The sequence below is a fragment of the Eptatretus burgeri genome, chromosome 8 (genome assembly GCF_056783735.1).
Source record: "Eptatretus burgeri isolate ZD-2024b chromosome 8, Ebu_testis_v1, whole genome shotgun sequence".
Classification (NCBI taxonomy): Eukaryota; Metazoa; Chordata; class Myxini; order Myxiniformes; family Myxinidae; genus Eptatretus; species Eptatretus burgeri.
This window is the reverse complement of record NC_140968.1, coordinates 77,662,322-77,688,085: the sequence shown is the minus strand read 5'-3', so window position 1 is coordinate 77,688,085 and position 25,764 is coordinate 77,662,322. Positions and strand designations below refer to the sequence as shown.

At 42.1% G+C, this 25,764-nt stretch overlaps 1 protein-coding gene and 1 pseudogene across 1 annotated transcript in view; one reads left to right on the top strand and one right to left on the bottom strand.

Moving 5' to 3' along the window:
• LOC147022102 (chitin synthase chs-1-like) overlaps window positions 1–25,764 on the top strand; it is a 181,654-nt gene that overhangs the window by 50,011 nt on the left and 105,879 nt on the right. The window contains exons 5-10 of the mRNA XM_085892696.1: window positions 7,442–7,569; window positions 12,511–12,710; window positions 14,994–15,300; window positions 20,256–20,630; window positions 24,317–24,415; window positions 24,569–24,607. Of these exons, the coding sequence (XP_085748822.1) occupies window positions 7,442–7,569; window positions 12,511–12,710; window positions 14,994–15,300; window positions 20,256–20,630; window positions 24,317–24,415; window positions 24,569–24,607 (1,148 nt within the window). The remainder of the gene's footprint in view (window positions 1–7,441; window positions 7,570–12,510; window positions 12,711–14,993; window positions 15,301–20,255; window positions 20,631–24,316; window positions 24,416–24,568; window positions 24,608–25,764) is intronic.
• LOC147022103 (signal recognition particle RNA) lies at window positions 3,490–3,629 on the bottom strand (annotated as a pseudogene).

Sequence of the window (25,764 nt, the reverse complement as noted above, 5' to 3'; positions counted from 1 at the left end):
CGGGGGGCGCAGCCCTGCCGGCTGTGTGGTGCGAATCTGCGAATCTGCGAGAGAACTCACCGACCACATCATCGCAAAGGCCCGAGAGCAGGCGCGGCTACGCTAGCTGCCGTGGGAACAAGACGTCGCGACCTGCCCACCATCACACCTCGATGGAGCAGGTAACCAGCACGGTCTCGCTGGCCTTTTTGGTCATCCACGGCCCACGACCATAAAGGTTTACGAACCCCGTCTACCTCCCTGCCTATGGGCAGGGTTTTCTTGTTGTTTTTGTATGCATGCTGTGGTGCCGTGTCCTGTAAAGTAACGACTGTGTAAGTGACTGTAGATAATAATCGTAGTCGGTGGTATTGCTTGGCCTTCTATTTGTCGCTTGTATATTGCATGACTGTATACGTGTTGCTGGAATAAATGTCCTTGTGTGCAATTAAATGTATCCCGTTCGTCGCGTCCTCCTTTCACCCCATTGAAATGCCATCTTGCATCGTGGAATGAGTAGTGGGTTTTAAACACCCAATAAATAATCTGAACCGTCGAGGTCGGCGATAACACCGCTCGGTTATCCCTGTAGCACGGAACGAACCGCTTAAGGGGTTCGTGTCCTAAGCCGACCTGCGGCGTGGTGCAACCCCTCGGTAGGTTACCCGCGCGGGTATTTAGGTATATCGACATTCGGCGATTCACCCTATTTCGCGCAGATAGAATGCGGACTGGGTTGTGGTGAGGTTAAACCCCCACCCTTGACTGGCTTCTGGCGGTAGTTCCAGGAGGGTCACGACTGAATTGTCCGTCCGGTGGGCGACGCGGCTGCCATTAGAGGTACGCGGCCGATCGCACGCCAGGCGGGCCAGAATTCGTAACAATATTATATATGTGTGTATCATCATCACACCATTTGAAAGCCTTTATCCCTGAGCAGGGTTCAGCTTTTTGCAGGCTCCAATCATGGTACCCTTTCTTGTGGGAATGTTTTTACGGTTGGATGTCCTTCCTGACGCCAACCCTTTAGTTGCCTTCGACCCTGCAGGGATCGACCCAGTATACTGGTGCTCATTTTGCCAACCCTTGGAAGGATGACAGGCTGGGTCAACCCCCCGATGCTAACTCAGTGGCCAGCGGGGCTCGAACTCAGGACCCTGAGGATCCCAAGCCACCGCCTTAACCACTAAGCCACCCCAGGCTCATATTCATGTATGTATGTATGTATGTATGTATGTGTATTGTTACTGGCCGGGGGTCAGCCACCAACAGACCGCTCTGAATGGAGCCGCAAGTCGAGTCGGCCCGACCAATCGCCCGGAATATAGATCGCCGCCCGGATAACTCCGAGCGACGGGTCCTTGTACAAGAACCGAAATACGCCAATCGGCAGATCACGTGGGGTAGGGTCAATTGCCAATCTTCAATGTACCTAAATACCCACGTGATCCAACTACCGGGGTATTCCACCCTCGACGGAACTCGTAAGGAACAAACCGCCGAGGCGAGCTTGTCCGTGCGCGATTCCGAGCGGCGTAATCGCCGAGAACCGTCGGTCCAAATGTCCCCCTATTACGGCAAACCAACGGCTTTCTAACTCCCAACACACGAAAAGTTCAGTCAATGAGGGGATGGACGCAACGAGCAGGTTTACATTCACACAAGGACATTTATTATAATGAAACACGTATGCAATTATATAAGGCAAAACACGTATGCAATTATACAAGCAACAAAAGCACGACAAAAGAACTACAACCGTCTACTTATTATGTACAGTCATTTACACTTAACATCGGTTCCTACTTATTAGACGGGCCCACGGACACGCGCACGCACACACACACACACACACACACACACACACGAAACGGTGGCCGAGGCCTTTAATCACGAGCTCCAGCTCGGAGGACAGGTGAGCTGAAACTCAGAGCTTGACTCGAACCTTTCCACCTCGTGTGGTCTCTTCAACTTGTCCGGACCCGGGCTCCAGCGAGAGCGAGCTGGATCCAATTGCCGCGATCCTTCCCGAGCTTCCGCGAATCCTCCCGCGCTTCTCAACACATCCAGTGAGACGAGGCGCCGATCCTTCCTGTCGATTGTCGCTTCCCCGAGGATCCAACTCCAAGAAGAGGCCGATGCGTCGCACCAAGCCGGGAAACAAAATGGAGAACGAAAAGCTCCACGAACTAAGAAGGAGAGGAAGAAGAGGAAGAAGCCTCCACTCCCAGCTCGAGCCGAACAACCGGCTCAAGTTCCTTCCAAAACAAAGCAGCAGCCGAAGCTCACTGAGCCAGCCGAAGCAAAAAGCTTCCGAAGGCCTCAAGCCAAGCAAGCCAAGCAGGACCCGATGGCCTGCTGAACAACTGCTCTCTCCGAAGCAAAAAGCTTACTCCTCCCACGGGACTCAGCACACAAACTCTGCCACGGGACTCCCACGAACTCAGCCCAACCACGGGACTCCCACAAACTCTTTTTGAACAAAGAAAAGATGTCCTCTTTATCCTTTGCACCCCCTCCCCCGCACCCGGCGTGACTCATGCCCTCGTGATCCACCCCCGCTCAACCACGGGTGGGAGGGAGTTGTTGACGTCACCGCAGGGTTCTTCCTCTTCGCAGAAGAGGGGGAGGGACGTCTCCATTGTTCGCTCCCTAACTATTAAATCGATCCGCAGCGCATCTAATCGATTTCAAAACATTTAAACAATGGAAGGTGAGCTATCTAGGGAACATGCACTTATCGACATAGCTGACTAAGGGAACCTGTATGTTGTGTGCAATTGAATTCCAAATTCGTAACAGTATAAATATATATGTATGTATGTGTATGTATGTATTTATTTATATATATATATATATATATATATATATATATATATATATATATATATATATATATATATATATATATATATATATATATATATATATATATATATATATATATATATATATATATATATATATATATATACCTGGTGTTGGCTTAATGGTTAGGGTGGCAGGCTTTGGATCCCAGGGTTCTGAGTTCAAATCCCGCTCGGCTGTTGAATTAATACCATGTGGGGTTGACTCTGCCCGTCATCCTTCCGTGGTCGGCAAAATGAGTGCCAGCATGCTGGTATACTCTGTTGGAGTGGTGACCCATCCAGGATTGTGCCCAATAGCCAAGGAGACTGCTTCGGCAGCACCAACGTTCTGCACAGAGTATGGTCCCAATCTCCTCTCACATGTATGTATATACTGTATATATATACTGTATATATGTATATATATATATATATATATATATATATATATATATATATATGTATATATATATATATATGTATATATATATATATATATATATATATATATATATATATATGTTGTTGTTCGTCTTTCGGCTGCTCCCGTTCGGGGTCGCCACAGCGGATCATCCGTTATGATCCGCATACTGATTTGGTATAGGTTTTACGCCGGATGCCCTTCCTGACACAACCCTGGTCGCCTCTTACGACACAGGGATAAGGATTGGGTTTCGCCATGATTCCGGGCTGCCCTACACCCTCTCATAGCGCGGCCAGCGCAGAGCTCCCGTCCTCAAGCGATCCTCCAACCCAAGCCTCCGAGTAGCCGGATAACAGGCGCACGCCACTACGCCCGGTCATATATATATATATATATATATATATATATATATATATATATATATATATATATATATATATATATATATATATATATATATATATATATATATATATATATGTCGTTGAGCATTTATCGTCGTTTCTCCAATGGTTAGTATATCTCCCCACAGTCCTTGTACCTGTTGCTGAATGCAACTCCTGTCTTTTCACTATCTGGTATTTCATCTTTCAATTTGTTTAAAACATCCCGAACAGTGCATAGCGTTTTGTGGGCTCCTCAAAGATGTGCACCTCGCATTATTTTTGCAAATCTCTCTGAGTGAGTTTGATAAAACGGTCAAACTCACCTCCCAATGAGCTCCTGGTTGTTTTTGCTTGTATTATACCTTCCAAACCCCTGTATCAATATTATCGAAGCTGTTGTTCTTTAATACATCATGTTCCTGTTTTAGTTCCTTCGTTGCAACCGTTCTGGATGACGAGATTGTCCACGCATGTAATGTTAATGCACATGCTACGTTGTGCTTATGACGCAAGGAATTGCATGAGTTGGAGTCCAGCAGTTTATTGGTGTGTGTTGGTTTCCTGTACACCGATGTTTCTAAAGTACCATTACTTAGCCGGTGCATCTCAACATCTAAGAAAGCCAATTTACCCACATTCTCCATTTCCTTCATGAATTTAATGCTGGTATACACCTGACACAGTTTTTCAAGAAGGTGATCGACTTTTTCCAGGAGTTTTATGCCAAATGTATCATCCATGTACCTGAGCCAAAACGCAGTAACCAGTCTTCATCCTGTTTGAACATGTTACTTTTCAGCTCCATCATTACCAGATTAGGCACTACTGCTGACACAGTTGAACCCATTGCCATTCCATAAATTTGTTTGTAGTGAACAGTATCATAAACAAATGTTGCACTATCCACACATAATCTCAACAAACCGGCAACATCATCCGCAGTTAACCGGCTGTTCATACACGTCATTCTCCAATCCTCAGATTTATGCAAGCGCTCCCGCATGGGACTTGGCAGTGAGAGATCCCCATCTCGGACATAATGCCTTGCAGATCTTTCAAAGTCATTGTTGGATTTACAGTGACATCTCAAACCAGCTTCCTGCTTGCCCAGCTGCTGAGTTTGGATGCCGACATAATCTGGGTAGAATCTGGGTGAAATGACATGTCTTCCACTTCTCAATGATGGATTTCATCCTACTCAAAGGGAAAATGAATGACTTTGAAATCTTCTTATAACCCTCTCCTATTGGTGCTTCTCCACCACTTTGTCTGACTTCTTTGGAAAGCTCCTTCGTCTTCATGTATTCCTTGTTGGTTGACCAAGTGAGATGCACCTTAAAACTCTTAATATAAGTGGGGGATCTTAAGGCCCGGTCACACCTTGACGTTTTAGCCAACGTATGCCGATTTTTGAATTTTTTTTCTAAAACGCTGGCACACGTTGAATACGTTATGGGTAAGTTTTGATAACATTGAGAGCACGCTGAAAAACACTGCCATACGTCGTTGTACGTTGGCTTTAAACGTTGTACTTTTTGGTTGTCCTCAAATTTTTTCATGCTTGAAATTTCACGACGTATGCCGGCGTATGACTCACACGTTCCGTTTCGCTGGCCACAAGTTGTATGCACGGTCTGCGATCGTTGACAGACGTCAACACATGCTACTTGTAAGTTAATCATAAGTTGAGACACGCCGAGGTAATGTTTAGCGTACCCGAAACTTATTTCTAACCTATGATTAACGTGTTGTTGGCACGTGACGCGATCGTTGCCACACGTCGACAGTCGTTACTTTTAAGTTACTCATAGGCTGAAAGACGTCGGTATAATGGATCGTCCTTGCGTCAGCGTCCACGGCCACGGCCAGGACACTTATTTGCAGCATTCTTCTAACTTTTCTTCGGCATGACGAGGATGTTCACACTTCGATGTCTAGCTTGGCTATGATTCCAATTGTCCATCGGCAGCGTCTATTTAAAATAGTCGAGTTTGAGCGTTTTAACACGTTCAGAAGAAACGCTTCAGATTTCCAAACCCCAGCGTCAAAAAACAAAGGCGAGTGACAGCAATTTAAATCGTTCATTGTAAACAATGAAAATAGCTGAGTGGTACCGTTTAAAAGTCGTTGAGTGTAAAAAAATCCAATTGTTGAGCGCAAGCGTCTTCTTTCAATAGTGGAGATGCAGCCATTTAAATCGTTGAGTTTATCATTTAAATTGTTAAATCGTTAAACGCAAGGACGATCCATCATAACCCACACCCTCCCCCTCACACTCACCTACTACTGCCAACATGAACAAACTACTACCAATACTAATACTAATACTGATACTGATACTGTTACTGCTGACATGGACATCGACTCAAAAAGGACTCGAAAACACTGTTGGGTTCCCCTTTTATGAACACCATTTTTATATACCAATTCCCAAAACCGCTGGGAACACGTCTTTATATGGCAGTTGTAAGCTAGAAACACGTTAATTTTTTTTTTTGTCGACCGGAAGATGTCATTGGAATACGTCTACATACGTCGATGTGTGTTGGGACTATGTAAAGAATTGGTTCAAAGCACGTCAAACATAAGTTATAAATAAGTTTCTCGTAAAAAAGACATTACCGCGACGTGTTTCGACTTATGAGTAGCTTATAAGTAGCCTTTGTGGATGTGTGTAAGCGTCCACATATCGTGTTAAAACTTATCCCCATCGCATGCGGAATGTGTGTCATACGCCGAGTACGTCGTAAAATTTTGAACATGTTTAAAATTTCTTGACGTACTCTACTTACTACGACGTATGATAGCGTACTTTAGCGTTGTACTCACGTATACCAAACTTACTCATACCGTATTTGACGTGCCCCAACGTTTTAGACACATTTTTCATAGGTCGGCATACGCTGGCAAGATCGCCAAGGTGTGACCGCGATGTTGACACTTCCATTTCTACGGCAGTTATGATTCGAATCGTTGTGCGTCAGCCTTTTAATAGGCTACGTCACGACATCATCGGCGATGCGTGCAACGCGCTATGCCTAAGTTAGACTATCGTTGGGCATCGGTTGTGTAGGCCGACAACAGGTTCAGCATTCGTTGGTATAAGTTATCTATAACACAACGAAACGTTCTGTGTCCGTTACTAATGCGTTATATATAAGACCAAGTCGCTATGAATACGTCCGAATCTTTAAAAAAAACATCAAAAGTTCAACGTAAGCCAGCGTTTTAGATACATTTTAATACATTGCCATCAAGGTGTGACCTAACGTCAAGGCTAAAACGTCAAGGTGTGACCGGGCCTTTAATGCTTTTTTGAGTTAAATCACTGATTACATGCAGGTAAAAACCTATTACCCTTATTTTGTAACCTTTCAAACAAATAATTTGCCCCTGAAGTGATTTAGGGTCAATTAGGCAAAGGGGTTGAATACTTATGCAACTGAGAATCATACGATTTTCTCTGTTAATATAACGTATTCACATTTTATCTACATTTAAAAACAAATCTTTATCACTTTGGAGTAGTTTGTGAAGATTCTATGTATTAATTTTGATTTGAGAGTATCGTGAAATAAGCTTCGGTGGCATCAAAATGTGAAAACTTTGGAGGGGGTGGGGCGAGGGGGGAGGTGAATGCTTTTTCAAGCCACTGTACTTACAATGTTTGAATCTAATACGAAATCAGTATTTTTTTGTGTTGTCTATCAAATCTTCTGCATGGAGTTCAACTGAGCTTTGATACTATGCTGCAGTGTTACCCTTTGCTCAGTGTCTGTGTAAAGTACTTGTATTCCTGGCAGGTTGTTGATTCCTGGAAGACCAAATGTTCAAGTATTTCCCGGGTCAACTCAATTATTGGATTGATCCTTTGTCTACTGGGGTTTGTGCTTTATGGTGTTTGCGCCTTTGGGAGAAAAGATCAACAAGAGTAAGCAATTTTTACATTCACGTGTAAAATTATTATTATTATTATCACTAGTTTAAGTGTCCATCTACGACGGGTCCCCGTGTATACCATAAATATTCTCTTTCGGCTCATATAGCCATGTTCTGTGATAGTTACATTATTTAATTATTTTCAAATTCGATTATTTTCTGTGCACAAATGTCTTTGCAATTTAATTCTCACTTTAGTTTCTCCAAAAAAGTCTTGTACTCATTTTAATTTATGAAAAATTAACTTCCTGGAATTTCAGCAACACACACACACACACACACACACACACACCCACACACACACACACACACACACACACACACACACACACACACACACACACACATACACACATACACACATACACACATACACACATACACACATACACACATACACACATACACACATACACACATACACACATACATACACACATACACACATACACACACACACACACGTCATAGCTCCATTAAGTATGATTGTTACCCTTGCCGAAGGAGAGGGTATTGCATTTAGGTCCATTTGTTTGTTTGTTTGTCCGCACACAACTTTCGCGTTTTTCTCCTCAACTGCTCGTCGGATTAGATGAAATTTTTACCATTGGTGCAACTACTCATGTGGAATGTTTTAATGATAATTAGGATGTCAGAGGTCACGTGTTGTGGCAGCCATGTTTAAAAAATGGGAAAACTTTGGACCTCTATATCTCCATAACTGCACCAAGGAAAAAATTGAAACTTGGCACATAGCAAGTCCTCCTCATGGGGAATGAGTGTGATTTTTTTTTTTAATGGTGTCATAAGTGGCTTCCTTATGATGTCATTATTGCATATGTAGAACGCTACATCTGATCAGTATGAAAATTTTTGATGGTCATCTCTGGATAAAATGGTTCACAAAAATGTTTTGATGACGTCATCAGTCACGTGATTCGGAAGCCATTGTTTTTTTTTTTAGAAAACCTTCAAAAATCGCTGAAATGGCTGAACCAGTCATCACTGCCAGCACTTAGAAAGTGGCAGTTCTAATTATGTCTCATTAATTACGTAACACACCAGTACACAGATGCCACACAACACACCACACAAAACAAGTCCTGGTGAGGGTCTGCAATCTTTGATTGCTCTTTTTCTTGTTATTATTCTTGTTATTATTATTATAGTCCCCTACTGCTTTCACCTGAGGGGACTATTGGTTTGCTCTTCGTCCATCTGTCCATCCCATCTGTAGTTTTTCAGTCTTTTTTTTCCCCACATACCCTTAAAGATATCCAACTGAAATGTGTAGTTTGTATGTGGCTTTATAATAAGTTACAGAACAAGTTTGAGTTTTGAAGTGTTTCGTCAATTTTTCACAGTTATGCCCTTTTTTGACTTAGAAAATGTCACATCGGTCAGAGACATGTATTACAAAGCAATTCTCAGTCTTGTTATTATTAGCCCATCTGCTCATGCAGTGGGAGATGGGGTTTTGCACCAGCTTTTGTGTGTGTGTTTCTGTCTGTCCAGGGCATAACGTTTTTTTTTATCATTTGAGCTTTTGTCATCAAATTTTCAACAAAATTTCATTTGGAAAATATAGAGAAGAATAATTAAGAATTGGATCAAAAGGTCAAAGGTCAAAGTCACGTACAATTGTTAATTTTCATTTAATTGACTTGAAATTTGAACAGAGTTTGCACAATGGGATCACTGAATTGGTTCACCAATCAAAATTTAGAAGCCTGTTGTTTTAAGGTCAAAAGGGCAAAGGTCAAGGTCATATGAAATCGTAAATGTTCATTCGATTGACAAGAAATTGAATAAATTTTGCATATTGGATCACTGAATTGGTTTACCATTCATAAGCTGGAAGCCTATTGTTTTTGAGGTCAAAGGTCAAGGCCACATAAAATTTCAATTTTCATCCGATTGATTTGAGATTTGACCAGAATTTGCAGATTGGGTTACTGAATTGGTACACTAATCAAAAGCTCGAAGCCTATTGTTTTTGAAGTCAAAAGGACAGGATCACAGTAGTTACTTGAAATTATATACTGCTCAAGATGCTTAATTATATCAAGGAATGTATTGTTTGGTTTCAATTTTTTAAAACTCTTTCTCTCATCAAATTCTCTTTCTCTGAGCCAAAAGGGAGATTATATCACTTAATGCTTTCTTTTCGTTCTTCCAACTGGTTTGAATAAGCATACAAACAGACAGGATTGATTTAACCTAAAAACATATTGCAGAAACCGTGGCAAAATTAAGTGTAATACGCAAGTAAAGGTTCGCACTGATGAGTGCCAAATCCAAGGTGTACAGAGTGTGTGAGTAGAACGCATAGGTAGTGACAGAATGAATTTTTTTTTAAAGAATTGCAAGAAGGAAAGTGAAAGGGGGAAATGGAATCACACCTTCCATGCCAGATGCACACACCATCAAGAGAGTTGAGAATTTTAAAAGATAACAAATGTGAGTGAAAAAAAAGAGAAAGAGCTTGAGAAAGAGAGAGTATGTCCAAAAATCATGTAAAGAAACTGCTGGACAAATCTCCACCAAACTTTGCATTTGTGCTGGCGGTACCCAGTGTCAAGCCATGGATACACCCCATCCCCACAATGCAATTATTTGTATGTGTATGTACATCTGAAAATTAAGAAACTGACCTAACAAGGAAATGAGGCCATTTGACCCATCATTGCCATGGTGCACTCTTGGCTTAATGTTTACTACAGCTTTAAATATCAATCTTCTTGATGGTTCACAAAATTCGAAATAACCCGATGTTAGGTGGGGTTTGCAGCACTGCATGGGAAAATACGCTGGCACCCTGGGGGTTGGGTGGGATGAGAGCAGAACATGGAGAGTGAGAAATGGAGTTATTGATGTACAATGTGACTTTGCCTCCAGGACGGGATTCAGGTTGATCAAACTGAAAGGAGACAATAGCCAGGGAGGGACAGTAAGAAGAGGAAAGTTTCTGTTAAACAGATGAAGTCTGGTTTATCGGACGTGACCTCGATTGATAAATCTGTCAGTTGGAGTGGAGGCTTTGGATGTTTGAGGTCCACACAGTTTATGGGACTGGGGAGGAGGAGCTGCTGGCAGGGTTCAGAAATATGGAAAGGAGAAAGTAGAGAGCATGCAATGGGTTGAAACTGGGAGGGTGCTGGTTGGGGCAGGGGGTGGGAGGGGGAAACTGGGAGGGTGGTGTGGTTGGGGGTAGGCTGGGAGGGTGCATGGTTGGGAGGAAGCTGGAAGAGGAGGGTGTGGGAGGGAACTGAGATAAGTCAGGGGAATCTGAGGGTGTGGGATGAGAAGAAAGCATAGAGGGGGCATTACAAAGGGGAGGCAGAGATGATGGACGACGGAATTGACATGTCGGGGTTTGACACTATTAATGGATGTGAAGTGGAATTGATTGTCATTTGCACACAGTCTCTGCAAAATTGACTTCTTAGGATTCCCAAAGTGGAAATATGGAGACACACTTTAATGGGACTGATTGGAAAAAAAATTCCATTGAAGTTATGGAGGAAAGTAGAGCTGTAGGTATGAGAGGAGGGTGGATGAACTAAGTGCTTAGGAGGCAAAAGATTTTGGGAAACAAGCCTTGTGAAAAATAAGAGGAAGAGATTGTGATGATGAAGAAGAAGAATGCTTGGGTTGCTCCTGTTGGAGTAGTGAGGATAGTGAGGCAGTTTTTAAATGCTTTTTTTAAGGTGTTTTTTTTTTTTCTTCCAATGTCATCAATCTAAGCTTTTAAAGGAAGAAACATTTCATTCAATGAAGATTCAGTTTGATGTTATTAAAAAAGAGAGGCGATATAGAATGAATGTGGAATTGTGCAGGGCAGTTTGGGTTTGTGTTTATTTTTGAGTAAAGAAGAGTTTTTGTTATATATATATATATATATATATATATATATATATATATATATATATATATATATATATATATATATATATATATATATATATATATATATATATTTTGGAGCAAGGATGGAAAAAATATCAAGTTGAGGGAACAGAAATAACAATACTTAGGATAAAATAAACAAAAATTAAGCACATTGGGTCAAATCAGAGACAGAAGCGGCATGCCGATTAGCTGAGTGAGCCCTTGACAAGTAGGCCAGAATTTCACAGGGACACAAATTCAACAATTCAACACAACCAAGTACGGTTTGACATGTAAAATTGGATGAAAACACAACCAGCAACACAGGAATGAAAATAAAACAGCAAACTCAACGAACACAGCGGATCTGGTCCGAGAAACTTAATAGCTTTGATGAGGGGAGGAACTGCTAAAACCAAAATCACATATGAGAGCATCTAGAACTGGAAGTTGATTTGAACTTCTTCTGAACCTAGCTCACACTACACTGTATCCTTGGTTCTCTCTTCTACTTTCTTCACTCTCTCCTTAAACACTGACTCAATACTCCTTTATTTTGTTCTTCAAATGTAGTTCGGTTCTCACAAGCTTGGTCTTCGTAACCTGCCTGTGCAGTAGAGACTCACACCACCTGTAGCGGCATGTCCTTTCCCATTTACCAAACAATCCTCACCAATCCCAAGCTGGACAAATGAGGCTCAAGCAATTCGGTTGGAGTGGAATGCTGGATTTGAATTGGGGGGGGGGGGTGGGGGGAAGTAGTGCTGAGACTTGTTAACACAGGTTTATAGGACAACTTGCAACTCTAAAATTATTGACATTGGTGCTCGTGCTTGGCTACAAAATCCTACTCCAGCAGGGCGTAGCTGACAACATGAATACAAACAGTCGTGATTTCCATTACACTTATACATTACCAGTTGCCCCAACTCTTTCCAATCCACATAACAATATATTTGTGGAAATATATTAGTTTGAAGAAAATAGTTGGTTAACTTTTAGGAGCTTTGCTGGTATTCTACCTTTTGCAATTTTCTTTCAGTTCACCAACCATTCGTGTGAGCATGCTATTCGTTGGGCTCATCTTGGTCTCTGTTGCCTGGTGGGAGAACTTCTGGCCAGGCAAGAACGAGGTCTATGATTGTGAAGAAAATGTAAATTCTGCCACGAGGAACACTGCAAACTTTTTTGGAAGCTTCATCCGTATTGTGGTTACATTCATTGTGGTTTGCTCTGTCGTAGGTGAGTCCTTGCCAATCGCTTATGTGATACCATATGTGAAAAACCCATGCAAAACCTTTTTTGTAGAAATAGGATGCTACATGAAGAATAAAAATACAATTAAGCACATTCAGACAAAGCATGACAACAGCTTCAAATGGTGTGCACAGCAATATCGCTTTCAGATGCAGCTACTTTTGTGAGAAGAGGCAAAATTAAAATGGTCCAAAATGCAAGTAAATATATGTATAATATAAGAATGGAAAGTTGTAGAAAGAACAGGTGAGAAGAACTGTGGAAGAGAAAGGAAGATAGAGCAATGAAGCTTTGCGTGTGTCGTGAAAATTGCTTAGCTAAGAAAAAGAAAAAGTCTCACCCTTTCGCTCTGGAAGGATCGTCAAATGTACTTGTTTATTTTCTGAGTCAACCACTGGAAGAAGGTCAGTCTGTAGACATTCTTGGCCTCATCATCAGCCATGACCTCTCCTGGGCTGACAACTAAAGCCAGCACAGACCTGGCATCCTCCATCGATCCAAGTCTTTCCTTGGAAAATCAGAGCTACTCACAGTCTTCAAGGTCTTTGTTCATAGCTCAGTGGAGTACTGTGTGGTGTAATTGTTAGAGTGTCCGCCTTGAGTCTGCGAGGTCAGCAATTCAAACATGGGCTGAGTCATGCCAAAGACTTTAAAATAGGACCATGCATCTTGAAGCTTACCTGGATCAGGTACAACAGTCACTCAAACCCCCCGCAGACCCCTTTTGACCCTGATTTATTTAATGCCATGAACAAACTTTGGAATATCATGGGTGATGAAGATTATGGTCAAGTTTCATAGAAATAGTTTGTGTCAGTTCGGAGAAGAGAGCAAATAACTATTTGGGTGGGGTCACACCCCCACCCAGTCGTATGCCCCCTTCATGAGCGCAGATTTTGATGCGGTTGATACACTTTGGTTCATCACGGGTGATGATGGTTGTGGTCAAGTTTCATCAAAATTGTGTGTGTAGTTTCAGAGAAGAGAGCAAATACCTATTTTGGGGGGTTGGGGATAGAGCATGGGCAAAAAAAATCAAATTTCAACACTAACACAGGCTTTGATGGGCCGAATGGCCTTCTCCTATTATTATTATTTTTATTATTACTGCTCTCCACCGTGTGCTGGCACTCCAGCATCACATCTGACACTCCTGGGTTCTGTGGAATCTGAAGCTCTCAAAATTATTGGAATCTCCAGTGATGAGGCCTAAGCAAAAGGTCTGTTGCTTTCACATCACAGGCAGCATGGTCTCTCCATTGAACGCATGTGGATGTTTGCGTTCTTCCAATAAACCAGTCTTGGTTAAGCTTTCACAATCCAGGCTGACTGCCTACCTCAACTCTCTTATTCCATGCATCACCTGTCTACAGAACCACCTTCTTGAGGCTGCTCTGTCTCTTCCCTCCAGGACTGTGCGCAACCACCTTGTGCTATCCCCCATCCTGATCCATGATCTTAATTACCCCCATTAACCTTTCCTAACCCAGGCAACTTACTTGCTAGTTTCAGTGTTTCCTTCCCTCCTTCCTCTCCTCTTTTCCTGTTAACTCATTTCTTTGATATTTTCCACACTGTCAGATCTATCTTGCTTTTCCATGAGTCTCCCTCTTGTAATGAAAAAAAAAGAAACAGGAAATGAAGATAGGAAGATTATAGAGTGAATGGACCCCAAGTTTGATCCTGCAAAATGACAGTGTCAAGATATCATGCACTGCAGTGTCACATAGTCTGCTGTTGGCTTGACGGTTGAGGTGGCTCCCTTTAAGATTTTAGTGTCTTGAGTTTGAGCCCCAGTCGTGCCAGTAAAAACACGAGGTAGGTTTATTCAGCCTGTCGTCCTTCCGAGGTCAGCAAAATGAGTACCAGCTTACTGGAAGCAGCAGGCCTACGCAACTCAATCACAACATCATCAGCAGCACAGCCGAGTTTTCAGCTATGATAAAACCAGCAGCCACATGCTGCATATGAAGTGATGCAGTGTCATAGATGCCACCAGACACACAAAACATCCTGTGGCACATAACAGACCCCACCAATACATGCAGAAGAGCAAGAGCAACATTCAAATTAAGGAAGCGATCTGTAAACAGGAGCTATCAGCATGGCATAGAAAAGTGAAAATCAATTCAACATAATGCCTTTCAGGGGGAAAAAAAACCTTAATAAACACCGGTTGCTTGTTTGTTTGTATGACATACAACTCTAATGAGCATTTTTTTTTAATTTTAATTTTAAAAATAAACATCACCTGTTTTTATTTCCTAGGTTGGGAAGCGGAGAAGAATCGCTGGTCTTGGTCAGTTATGTGGATCGTCTCTTCGAACCCGAGTGCATATGCAACACCTGCCTTAGGCCTCATGGCTTGCCATGCTTTAATGGCATCCTTTTGCCACTGGTTGGGAAATGTTGCCTGCAAGATTTGCCGTCAGCGCACTTGCTTCTCACTGCCACTGACTCTTACACTTCCAGCTACTGGTGTCGCTTTGTGGTTCATGGCTTCCCTTGCTTTTGGGAGCAACATATGGAACGTCAATGAGTGGTGGACGAAAGGATTCTTCAATCGGACCATGACGTGAGTCGAGGTTTTAGTGATTAAGTGGCATTTTGAATCGACAATAACCGATCAATAAAGAAAACAACCAAAAGGGCCTAATAGGCACAAAATATAGTGAAAAGGTTCACACATTGATTGGTTATTTTAAAACGCAGGATTTAGATTAACTGTGCAATCCATTTGCAGTGATGAAGAAAGAATATATCATGGTGTGAATGGGTCATGAGGGCTCAAGATGGACTTCATTTAAGGTTTTTGAACAATATGATGAGATGAGATAATTTTATTGATTTTTTTTTTAATGATGCGAAATCATTATCACCATAGCTTGGCAGGCTAGCTGAGAGGTAGGCACACTCGCCTCAACGCCGTCTAGTCTGCGTTCCAATCTCGGCGCAGCTAGAAACTGTCATCCCGGTGTTTCACAGGCAAGGCGGTTCATCAGTGGGTGTGTCGTCCCTCGGATGGACGTTAAACGGGAGTCCTATCTTACGGCATCAGTTGGTGCACGTTAAAGATCCCACGGTGTCCTTTGTGAAGAGTAGGTGAGCTATTGCCGACACCATGAACAAAATCCAAATTCCTGCCCTGCCCTACCCTACAGAGGGCATTACATCACTGGCACAGCCACATCCTCAGCCATTGATGCTACCCAGCAGCCTTGTGTTGCAGACGACAGAATGAGATCACACTACCGTGGACCATGCTCGATACGTAGCATCGGTTCTGCCAAAACTGTTTCTTGGTTAAGGTTACAATCCTGTACGGGTCGCCACTCGGACGCAAATGATGTAAAGACCAAATAATAAATATATTTGTCTTTTGGAAAAGTGGAGGGATAGGTGTGTTGGTACAAGAGGTACAAAAACCTTTTTTTTTTCCATTTCTTACAACTCACAATACACAGCCTTCAATTCTTTGTCCTTCGATGTCCTTTACTTCCTTTTTTCTCAATGGTTATTTGTTTCCATCCCGCTCTGTTCTCCATCACCCATACTTGGTTAATGAACAGGTTCCCATCATGTGCTGCCTTTTTGGCTGCTTGTTGCATCATTCGTTGGGGGCGCACCTATGCTGCTGACGCAGTGCCCCTATTACCAGTATACTGGTGCTCATTTCACCAACCTCGGAAGGATGACAGGCTGAGTCAACCCCCTGGTGTTAATTCAGTGGAAAACGGGGCTCGAACTCAGGACCCTAGGATCCCAAGCCACCACCCTTACTGCTAAGCCAACACCAGGCAATGAACAAGTGGCACAAAGCATACAAAGGATTATAAAAAAAAAGTGCAAGTGAAAATAAAAGACTCGAGAAGAAAGTAGCATCCACAGAATATTTTCCTGAGCTACCATCATTGTATCTTGAAAACATCATCGTAACGAGGTTAAACACAAAGTAAATAAATAACACGCAATTGAAAAAAGAAACCACAATGATGGAATAGAGGATAGGATATGGGAAGTAACACAGTGACAGCTCAACTCATAAAGTCTGGAAAATAAATAATTTAGCAGAAAGTTTGTTTGAAATGGTAAATTACCTGCTTCTCCTTGGCAACAGACCACCCCCCCCCCGACCCCCTTTCCTCCACCATAAATTTTTCCTTTCCTCTGCAATCCTGCATACCACCATGGACAGCCAAAGAATAATAAATAAGAATAGCAGGGATGTGATGAGCAGAGTTGGAAATTTTACATCGATGGAAGGCCGGTATGTATCATGTCTGAAACGGAAGGAACATAAGCATTTTGTATTATCCTTTCACTTGTGGGATGAAGGCTGTGTTTGATTTTAGCACCAAAGTTTGTGACCATCCCAAATTTGTCTTAGAAGGTCAGGGCGACAACTGTGCCCCCTGCAAATGATGCTACCTGCAGCCATGTGCTGCATACAAAAGAAGAAGAAGAAGGAGAGAGCAGTCAATGTACATATTCTAACATGATACCAAGGGAACACACTTACCTTTGTGCTGTCTAACTGGGTTTCATTCTTGGCCAAATGTATAAACTATCGAATTTCTGCATCACTATATGAGCCTTCCCTCGGACCTCAAGCTGAGTGTCCCATTTGCTGGTATTAATTGGTATATATTAAAGATCCCATGTGGTCTTTCGACAGTAGATGAGGTAATGCCCACACCTTGGCCAGATTCAAAATTCCTATCTGATACTGCAGGTAGCAAGTGGTCTGCTCTTCTTGGGAATTCCTTGACACAAGGTTACTCTGCCTGCTATCTCAGTGTGGTTATTGTGTGAGCAGCTACAGATTTGAATGGAAGATCACAACATCAAGAGTTAAGTTTTAATATATTTTTGCGGACCTGGGTTCACAGGGGTGCTACGGGGGTGGGGGTATCCTCAGTTATCCCTGGACTCAGCGGGAACCGAGGCCGTCGCACATGAATAAGTCCGTGTCACGGCGGATTGCTAATCGACCGCAAACAGCAACAATTTAGCCACGTGAACTAGAGTCCTCCATGTGGCTACCGTTTAACTGTGGTACACAATCTCCTTATCAGGGAATTGCATCCTCAGCAATTGTGGTACTTTTATCTTTATTGGATTTTAATTACGGCGGCCGAGCTTACCGCTACCACAACGCTGCACTGATGTGAGAGCCAATCCTTTGGGGTAATTATAATCTCCTGGCGAAGTTAATGTGAGGACCATGCTGGACCAATGAAGGAAAAGAGGAAAACGAGCTTGGTACGTTTACAACAAAACAATTTATTACACCAAGGCAAGGAAAATTACGTGGCATGCTAAAAAGGGTTTCTTCACAATTATGTACAGCAGGGAAAGCAAGGAATTTGTGGGTGCGGCAAAAGAAATGCAGTCATTTATAAAAGAAGACACAGTGCAGAGTTAACCCTATAACCTTCGACAATCTTACTTATGTTACACAGGTTACAGGTGTCATCACACACACACACACACACACACACACCCCTGAGGAAATTAGATTTAGCCCAGAAAGAGGAGAATCAGTTGAGGTGTAGTGACCTCATTATACCTGGCGCAGTCGACAGACCTACGCAACCCAATCGTTTAGGAAGGGGGAGGAGGGAAGAAAACTGGGGATGTTTACGATATGTGAGTGGGAGGTGCAAAATGTGTGTGGTGCAGCGTGGTGCAAGAGGAAGGTGTGAGAGGTGCAACTCAGTAACGCACTTTTAGTTTGTGCGTCCACTGTGGAGGAGACACAGATGGGAGAAAAAGATGCGTGAGAAGAAAGCTTAACGGGATGTGTGATAAAGTCTGGAGGTGTTATGAATATTGACTGTGGAATGCAGCCGAAGCCGAGCACTGATGACCCGGGGACAACCCCGGCACATCTCGGGAAAAGCTGGCTCCAACCCACTTGGTTGCTCCACTCCACTTGCCTCGTTCGGTTGTGCTGCCCTCTCAGCTGGGTGGTGCTTTGCTGGGCAAAGACTCCAGAGAAATTCTGGTTGGTGGCTGGATGAAAGAGCCTGGAAGAAAAGAGAATGATCGAGCCTGATTTGTTCTCTTTTTTTAGAGCATGAGCAAGAGAGGAGCCAAAAAGTGGATCAAATGATCTTGTCGGCAATTCTGAGCATCTCCCTTGGTGCGTAGATGCCACCCCGAGAAATCCCCCTGCCTCACCAGACTCCAGAGCCGAAAATGGCCTCAGTTGCTCTCAGGCTCCAGCATGCAACGGAGCTCCATAATTTCTATGGGGCGTGGGTTTTCGTGAGCGCTCTCCTGCCACGAACGTGCCCTGGACTCCCACTGAATGCCGTTAGTTAGCGGAGCGCCAGAGCTATCCAGACGTCACTAAATGAATGCCAGCATACATTCGCACTTCGAGCTACACGCCAAAGTATTTTGGCTTGCAGGCACCCACTATATCATCCATTCCCCGATATCCCCAATGACTATTGAGAGAATCCAGGAAGCTGATGGTAGTTACGGCAGTTACAGTGAGGTGAGGGAAGCACTGTGGTGTCTGCGGTAAAGTACTTGAAGCGTTGAATAGGTTGAGGCGATTGTGATGATAAAGTTTAAGTGATTGGTAGCGGTTGTGGAGCTTGTTGTGAAGAAGTCAGGCGTTTGTAGTGATCATGGTGAGCATTGTAGCATTGTGGTGAGCGAGGTGAGGATCTGAGGTGAGGCGTCGGTTAGTTCATGGCACGCGTATGCAAATGAGGTGATCGCTGTGCCTTCACGATGCTCCACAGATAGCTTTCCTGTCCTGACTTGCAGGCTTGCATGGTTTTGTGCGAAATAAAAGGAAGTAAAATAAGTGAAAGAAACGAAAGAATATAGGATTGAAGACCTAAAATAAGTGCACAACACAGCGCATCTTATCCCATGTACCCACTACGCATATGGAAAGGGCTAACTAAACGAATACTCATGAGATAACTGTCTTCGGATCGCTATATGTTGGGTGCAAATTCCTCGGAGGAGTGCCGGTTTTGCAGACCCGCAACAATTTCAATATCAAATAGGACAACCAATTTTGGAATGACTTTCAGGATTTTTGATCCAGTTATGATTATGTGTCACACAACAAACATCCTGGCTTGGATGTAGAAGTCAAGATGTTGTGTGACTTGAATGGAACAGACACATGATCGGTTCCCAGGAAATTGTCAATATTGTCCATCTTGATGGTAGGATTGTCGTGAGGCTGGGATGAGCTTATGAGGTTTGGTAAATTAAAGCAGTGCATCATGTACATTGTACATGACACAATGGTGTCCAGCATGATATCAGCACAATATAACAAAGAAAGAAAAATAATTCACATTCTGGATCAGCACTGAAATAAATAAAAACTGGACATGAACAAACTTCTTTTTCTCAGGATAATTACAATCGACACAATTTCTGAAATCATACATACAGTGAAAATGCATATTGCTTCTGTTATCCTGTAATGTAATTTCAACAGATTAATTGATGATGTCTGTCAAAAGATTTGACCGTGATCTGTCCTATCCACAGCCATTTCGACTGTCAAATGGTGATACAATCACGAAATTGGAACGAAACCTTTACCCAACGAATGGCAAATGGCGTCGCCCGCAGCATATGCACCTACACATACGATAACAGTGCCAACAACTTATCTTTCAATAACTCTGCTGCTAAGTCACAAAATGAGCTTCCTCCAAGCAACTGCCTCAGCCTGACAATTGCAGCAGGTGCAATATGGTGGTTGGGACTAATCGTGGTGACCTGCCACGTGTGGAAGAGGCAAACGCAGAGGATGGAAAAGACACGTGAAATGTTCGTGCGACGGATGTATGACACTCTGTGTGTTGCTGCGGACATGTTGCTGAATCGGCGGTGCAAAGAAGAATATCTACAGATGAAAAAGTAAGATTCTAATTTTTTTGGTAAATCATTTTCAGCTGATTCTGCTCAGAGGATATAAAACCAGAGAGTTGGTGTCAAAGCCACCCAATGCTCACCTGTTTATACATTTATCGTTTTTAAAAGATGAGTCTAATAATATTTTTTATAAAGCATTGCAGTGAAGTCTGATCCAAATAATTTTAAAGCAATACAAGTCTGAAGACGACGATGGTTCACGAGCGGTATTTGATGATGTAGATTGTTTCAGAAGTCAAGGATTAGACAATGTGATAACGTTTGACCAAGTTATAAAAATGATCAACATGATGTGGTACGAGTGACAGGTTATTAGCTGCAAAATGTCGAAAACCCAGTTTCGTTCAACAACTTTCAAAATTTGACCTTTGCATAATCTTTAATGGTCATAAAACAATGTTGTGGACATTAAAATAAGGGAACAGGATATGTGCCATAGATAATTATTGGAGTTAGTTCGTTGAAGAAGGTCGAAAACCCGGTTCGATTCCCACAACTTTGAAAATTTGACCTTTGTGACCTTTAAAGGTCAAAGGTCAAGGATTATGACCTTTGGTGCAAAACTTCCTCTGGAACATTCCAGGAACAATATAACGTCATATACGCTATATGGCATTTCGCACTCATCGGATTATCCATACTTTGATGAAATCAGCATAAAAACAAACTTGAAGGGGGCGCCACGGGCAAGGTGTTCGAGATAGAGCAAAATGGTTTCAAGACTTTATGTGGGGAATGACCTCAAGATTATGCATAAAAAATATTGTCATCCTAGCTCTCAAAGTTTGGGCGGTCGTATGATTTTTATGTCAAAATTCGAAATTTTCTAAGTTCGTGACCTTGTGACCTTGACCTTGGGACGAAAATGAAAAATCGAGCTCCGTGGGGCTATGCAGGTGCCATTGGGCTAACCAAATACTGAAACCCCTGTCAGATTCGACAAACCCCCGAGGAGAAGATGCAAATTGAAATCGGCTACCCCCTAAAAACACATGTTTTTTTGGGCGTGGCTCCGCCCATAATGGGCACACCATGCCCATTTTCAGGAAAACACAACTCGATCATGATATAAACCTCCCACCAAAATTTTGTCAGGATCGGATCAAAACCCACGGAGCTATGCTCGGGACAGACAGACAGACAGACAGACAGACAGACAGACAGACAGACACACAACAATAACGAATATAGTGGTCACTTATTTTTTCGTGAAAATATTTTTTCGTGAACCAATATGTATTTGTATATTGTAATCAGTAAACTAGTACACATATTAAATGAATGGATGACAAGCGTCTAGTATAAACAGGTGAGCATTGGGTGGCTTTGACATCATCTTAGGTTGAAATTTTTAAAGAATTTAAAATCATTTGTTAATTTCAACTTCACTGCACCAATAGTATACCCCAAAGGAACCTCCATGCCAAATATCAGCATCCTAGTACACATATTAAATGAATGGCAAGCTTCTAAATAACTTGCACCAAAAACTTTAACTTTGGTGTGTTACAAAAAAGTTAAGTTCAAAACAGGTCAAAAATTTAAAACATTTGAAATTATTTTTTTTATTTCAACTTCACTACATCAATAATATACCCCAAAGGAACCTCCATGCCAAATATCAGCATCCTAGTACACATATTAATGAATGGCAAGCTTCTAAATAACTTGCACCAAAAACTTTAACATTTTCACGCTAACGCTCACGCCGGGGTTTATCGCTATAGCTCTCTGTTCTTCGAACAGGCGAGCTAAAAATGAGTTCCCTTCAGAGGAACTTCAATGCAGGAGGAGCCCATGAGACCCATCCAAGCCTGCACAATGGTTGCCAACGTTTGGTTCTTTGTCTGTGCTTTATTATTTTTGAATGCTGAGCATCAATTAAGGAATCGGCACGTATCATTTTAAAGTCCTTGGTATGACTCGGCCAGGGTTCGAGTGTTCGAACTATCGCCCTCCCAGATTCAGAGTGGATGCTCTAATGTCTAAATATTTTGCCACTGAGTCTGGTTAAGGCCACATGGTACCCTTCAAAAAGAGTAGGTGTCAGTGAAAAGCTATATGTTGTGGTAAATTTAAATATTCGTAAATGAATATAAATTAAAGATTAAAATTGAGTGATACATGTTTCATGCAGCCAGCCACTGAAGGTGGACGGAGGTTATATTTTCACCCCTCTCTATCTGTCTGGTTGTCTGTCTGTATTTGAGAAGAATATCTCAAAAAAGTTATGGACGGATTCGGACGAAACTTGGTGGACATGTTTTGTGTGTGATGATGGACAAATCGATTCGCTTTTGGTGAAGATCTGGATATGTATCCGGATACGATAATTTTTTTAATTTTTCTAAGTTAATCTTCACAATTGAGAGATAAGGCCAAAAAACCCCAAAACGGGTTATGACAAAACTCGGTGGATGAATCGAGTTTGTGACAAGAACAAACTGCTTCAATTTCGGTGAAGGTCTGGATGCAGATCCGGCCTATCAATAGGATATAAAACATAAACTGTTCAGCCTGGCAGAGGTATGCGCTCTACCGACTGCCATTCCAGTTTTAGTTATGGTTCCATAATCTCTTGTGTCTTTATTCAGCACAAATTCCCAATGGGTGAGCCATTCTTTGAAGGCTGTTCCATTGTGAGGACCATTTTAGTTTAAATATAATAAATTTGTGATGAATTCAACGTCCTTCCTTCTTCTGCAGCACCTGGCTGTGAGTTTGTCTCAATCTGGAGGCGCAGACATATCTCTGGTATCGTGTGCCCAATAAATCAGGGCAAGATGTTTAAAATTTGGTCATGGTACCAGAATACAATGGCCAACTCTTTTCAAAGTCTAACACAGAGCCTTTATGTCAACCAGCGAATGCTAACAAATAGAACAGGCCACTTCATATATCTGTGGTATGGTGTATTCATTGATGCAAACCCTGCTAGTGAAGCAAGAGAATGACAATTTATAGTTGGGTTTGGAATCTAATCCAGAGGAAAGAGATGAAAGGTAAGTACGAACTGTTATGCCAGACTTTGTGGCGTAATTACGTCCACCACCAATGGTAGACGGAGGTTGTGTTTTCATCCCTGTCTCTCTATCTGTTTGTGTGTCCGTAAGCAGTATAATTCAAAGAGTTGTGGATGGATTCGGACTAAGTTTGGTGGACATGTTGGGTGTGTGACAAGGACAAAGTGAATCGATTTTGGTGAAGGTCTGGATGCAGATCCGGCCGATCAGTCAGCTACAAAACATAAACTGCTTAGCCCAGCAGAGGTATGCGCTCTTCCGAGTGCCGTTCTAGTTGTGAGTGCATCTGCTCTGGGTCTGGCAGTTAGTGGTTCGAACCCCTGCCAAGTCAAAGAAAAGACTTTAAAAATTGTATGAGCTGCTTCCTTGCTTTATGCTCAGCATTCAAAAATGGTAGAGCATAGGCAAACAACCATAGGTTGGCAGCCATTGCACAGACTTTGATGGACCAAATGGCCTCCTCCTGCATTGAAGTTCCTTGTGAGGGAACTCCTATCATTATTATTATTATTATTATTATTATTATTATTATTAAATATGCTGCATCATTATGTAATAGATTAAGCTACCAAAAACACAGCGGTGTGGCTTTTTCATGTGTAAAATTTGTTTTATAACAAACAATATACCCATCAATCTTTCTTTCAGAAAGGAGTGTTTAATAGAGGATGTTGACATATATATGTGTGCGACGATGTGGCACGAAACGCAAGATGAGATGACCCGCATCCTGACATCTATTTTCAGGTAAGATATTTCCTGGCAAAAGTATTGCACAATAAAATATATGACTCATGAAAGCTCCCACCATTAGTTTATTTATCTGTTTATCTATTTATTTATTTAATGACTTGTTTGTTGTTTGAATGATGAACTAATAAAAACCTTTGTTTTGTTCAGATTGGACAAGAAACAAGCTCGATTAACACTGGATACAATGTAAGAAATTTAACATCGATTTCACATCCATTTCACTTACCTTTATTAACCTGCACTGTACTTATTAACAAAATGTACTGTTCAGCTTGGCGAAGGTATGCATCTACCAAGTGCCATTCCAGTTGCATTATGTAATTACCACTGTCTGTAAACTTCTGTTTTCAACCCAGCAGTTATGCCCCCCCCTCCCACACCCAATTTTTTTTTTAATCAATAAGGTGTAATTGTATAATACCTATATGAATACCAGCAGAGCTTACTCATCACTTCGCTAAAGGGCCAATTAGTCGGCCTGTTTGCCAGAGATTTTTTGTGTGAAGGAGAAGGAAAGGAAAACAAATTTACCTGTGCATAGAGTGCTTTAACTCCTACCGCCCACCTCTCCTCCCCATTCTCCTTCTCACGTCCTCCTACCCTTGTCACCCCCCCTTCCCCCCGTTAATCCTGATGTCCCTTTCCACTGTAAATGTCTCACACACAATGATAGGCTTTGACAGGCTCCACCATTTTTTTGAGGGGTTGGGGGGGGTGGAGAAGAAAAGGAGGACAAATCTACCTGTGTGAAGAGTGCTTTAACCTCAGCATTGCCCAGGTAAAAATGGAAATTGTTAATGTAGTACCCTCTGCCACCACCACCAGGTAGCGCTCCATGGTACAAATTTACATTGAGAATTTATGCCCCCCACCCCCACGTGATGCTGTGGCCACATAGCCTATGTTACCCCCAACACAAAATTGTATTTTTAACCCGAGTTTGGAGTTTTCAACTTAAAAGATGTGGCCGTGCATAAGGAACAGATAGAGACAGAGACAGAGACCATGGTGTTTTTATACAAGGTATATATATATATATATATATATATATATATATATATATATATATATATATATATATATATATATATATATATATATATATATATATATATATATATGTCATGCACCACTTAACGATGGGGTTACGTTCTGAGAAACGCGTCGCTAAGCGACGTCGTCGTTGTGCGAACATCATTTTTTTTTTTTCGTTTTCGTTTTCGAACATCGTACTTACACAAAACTACACACCTAGGCTATATAGTGTAGCCTATTGCTCCTCGGATACAAACCTGTACAGCATGTTACTGTACTGAATACTGTCGGCAATTGTAACACACATC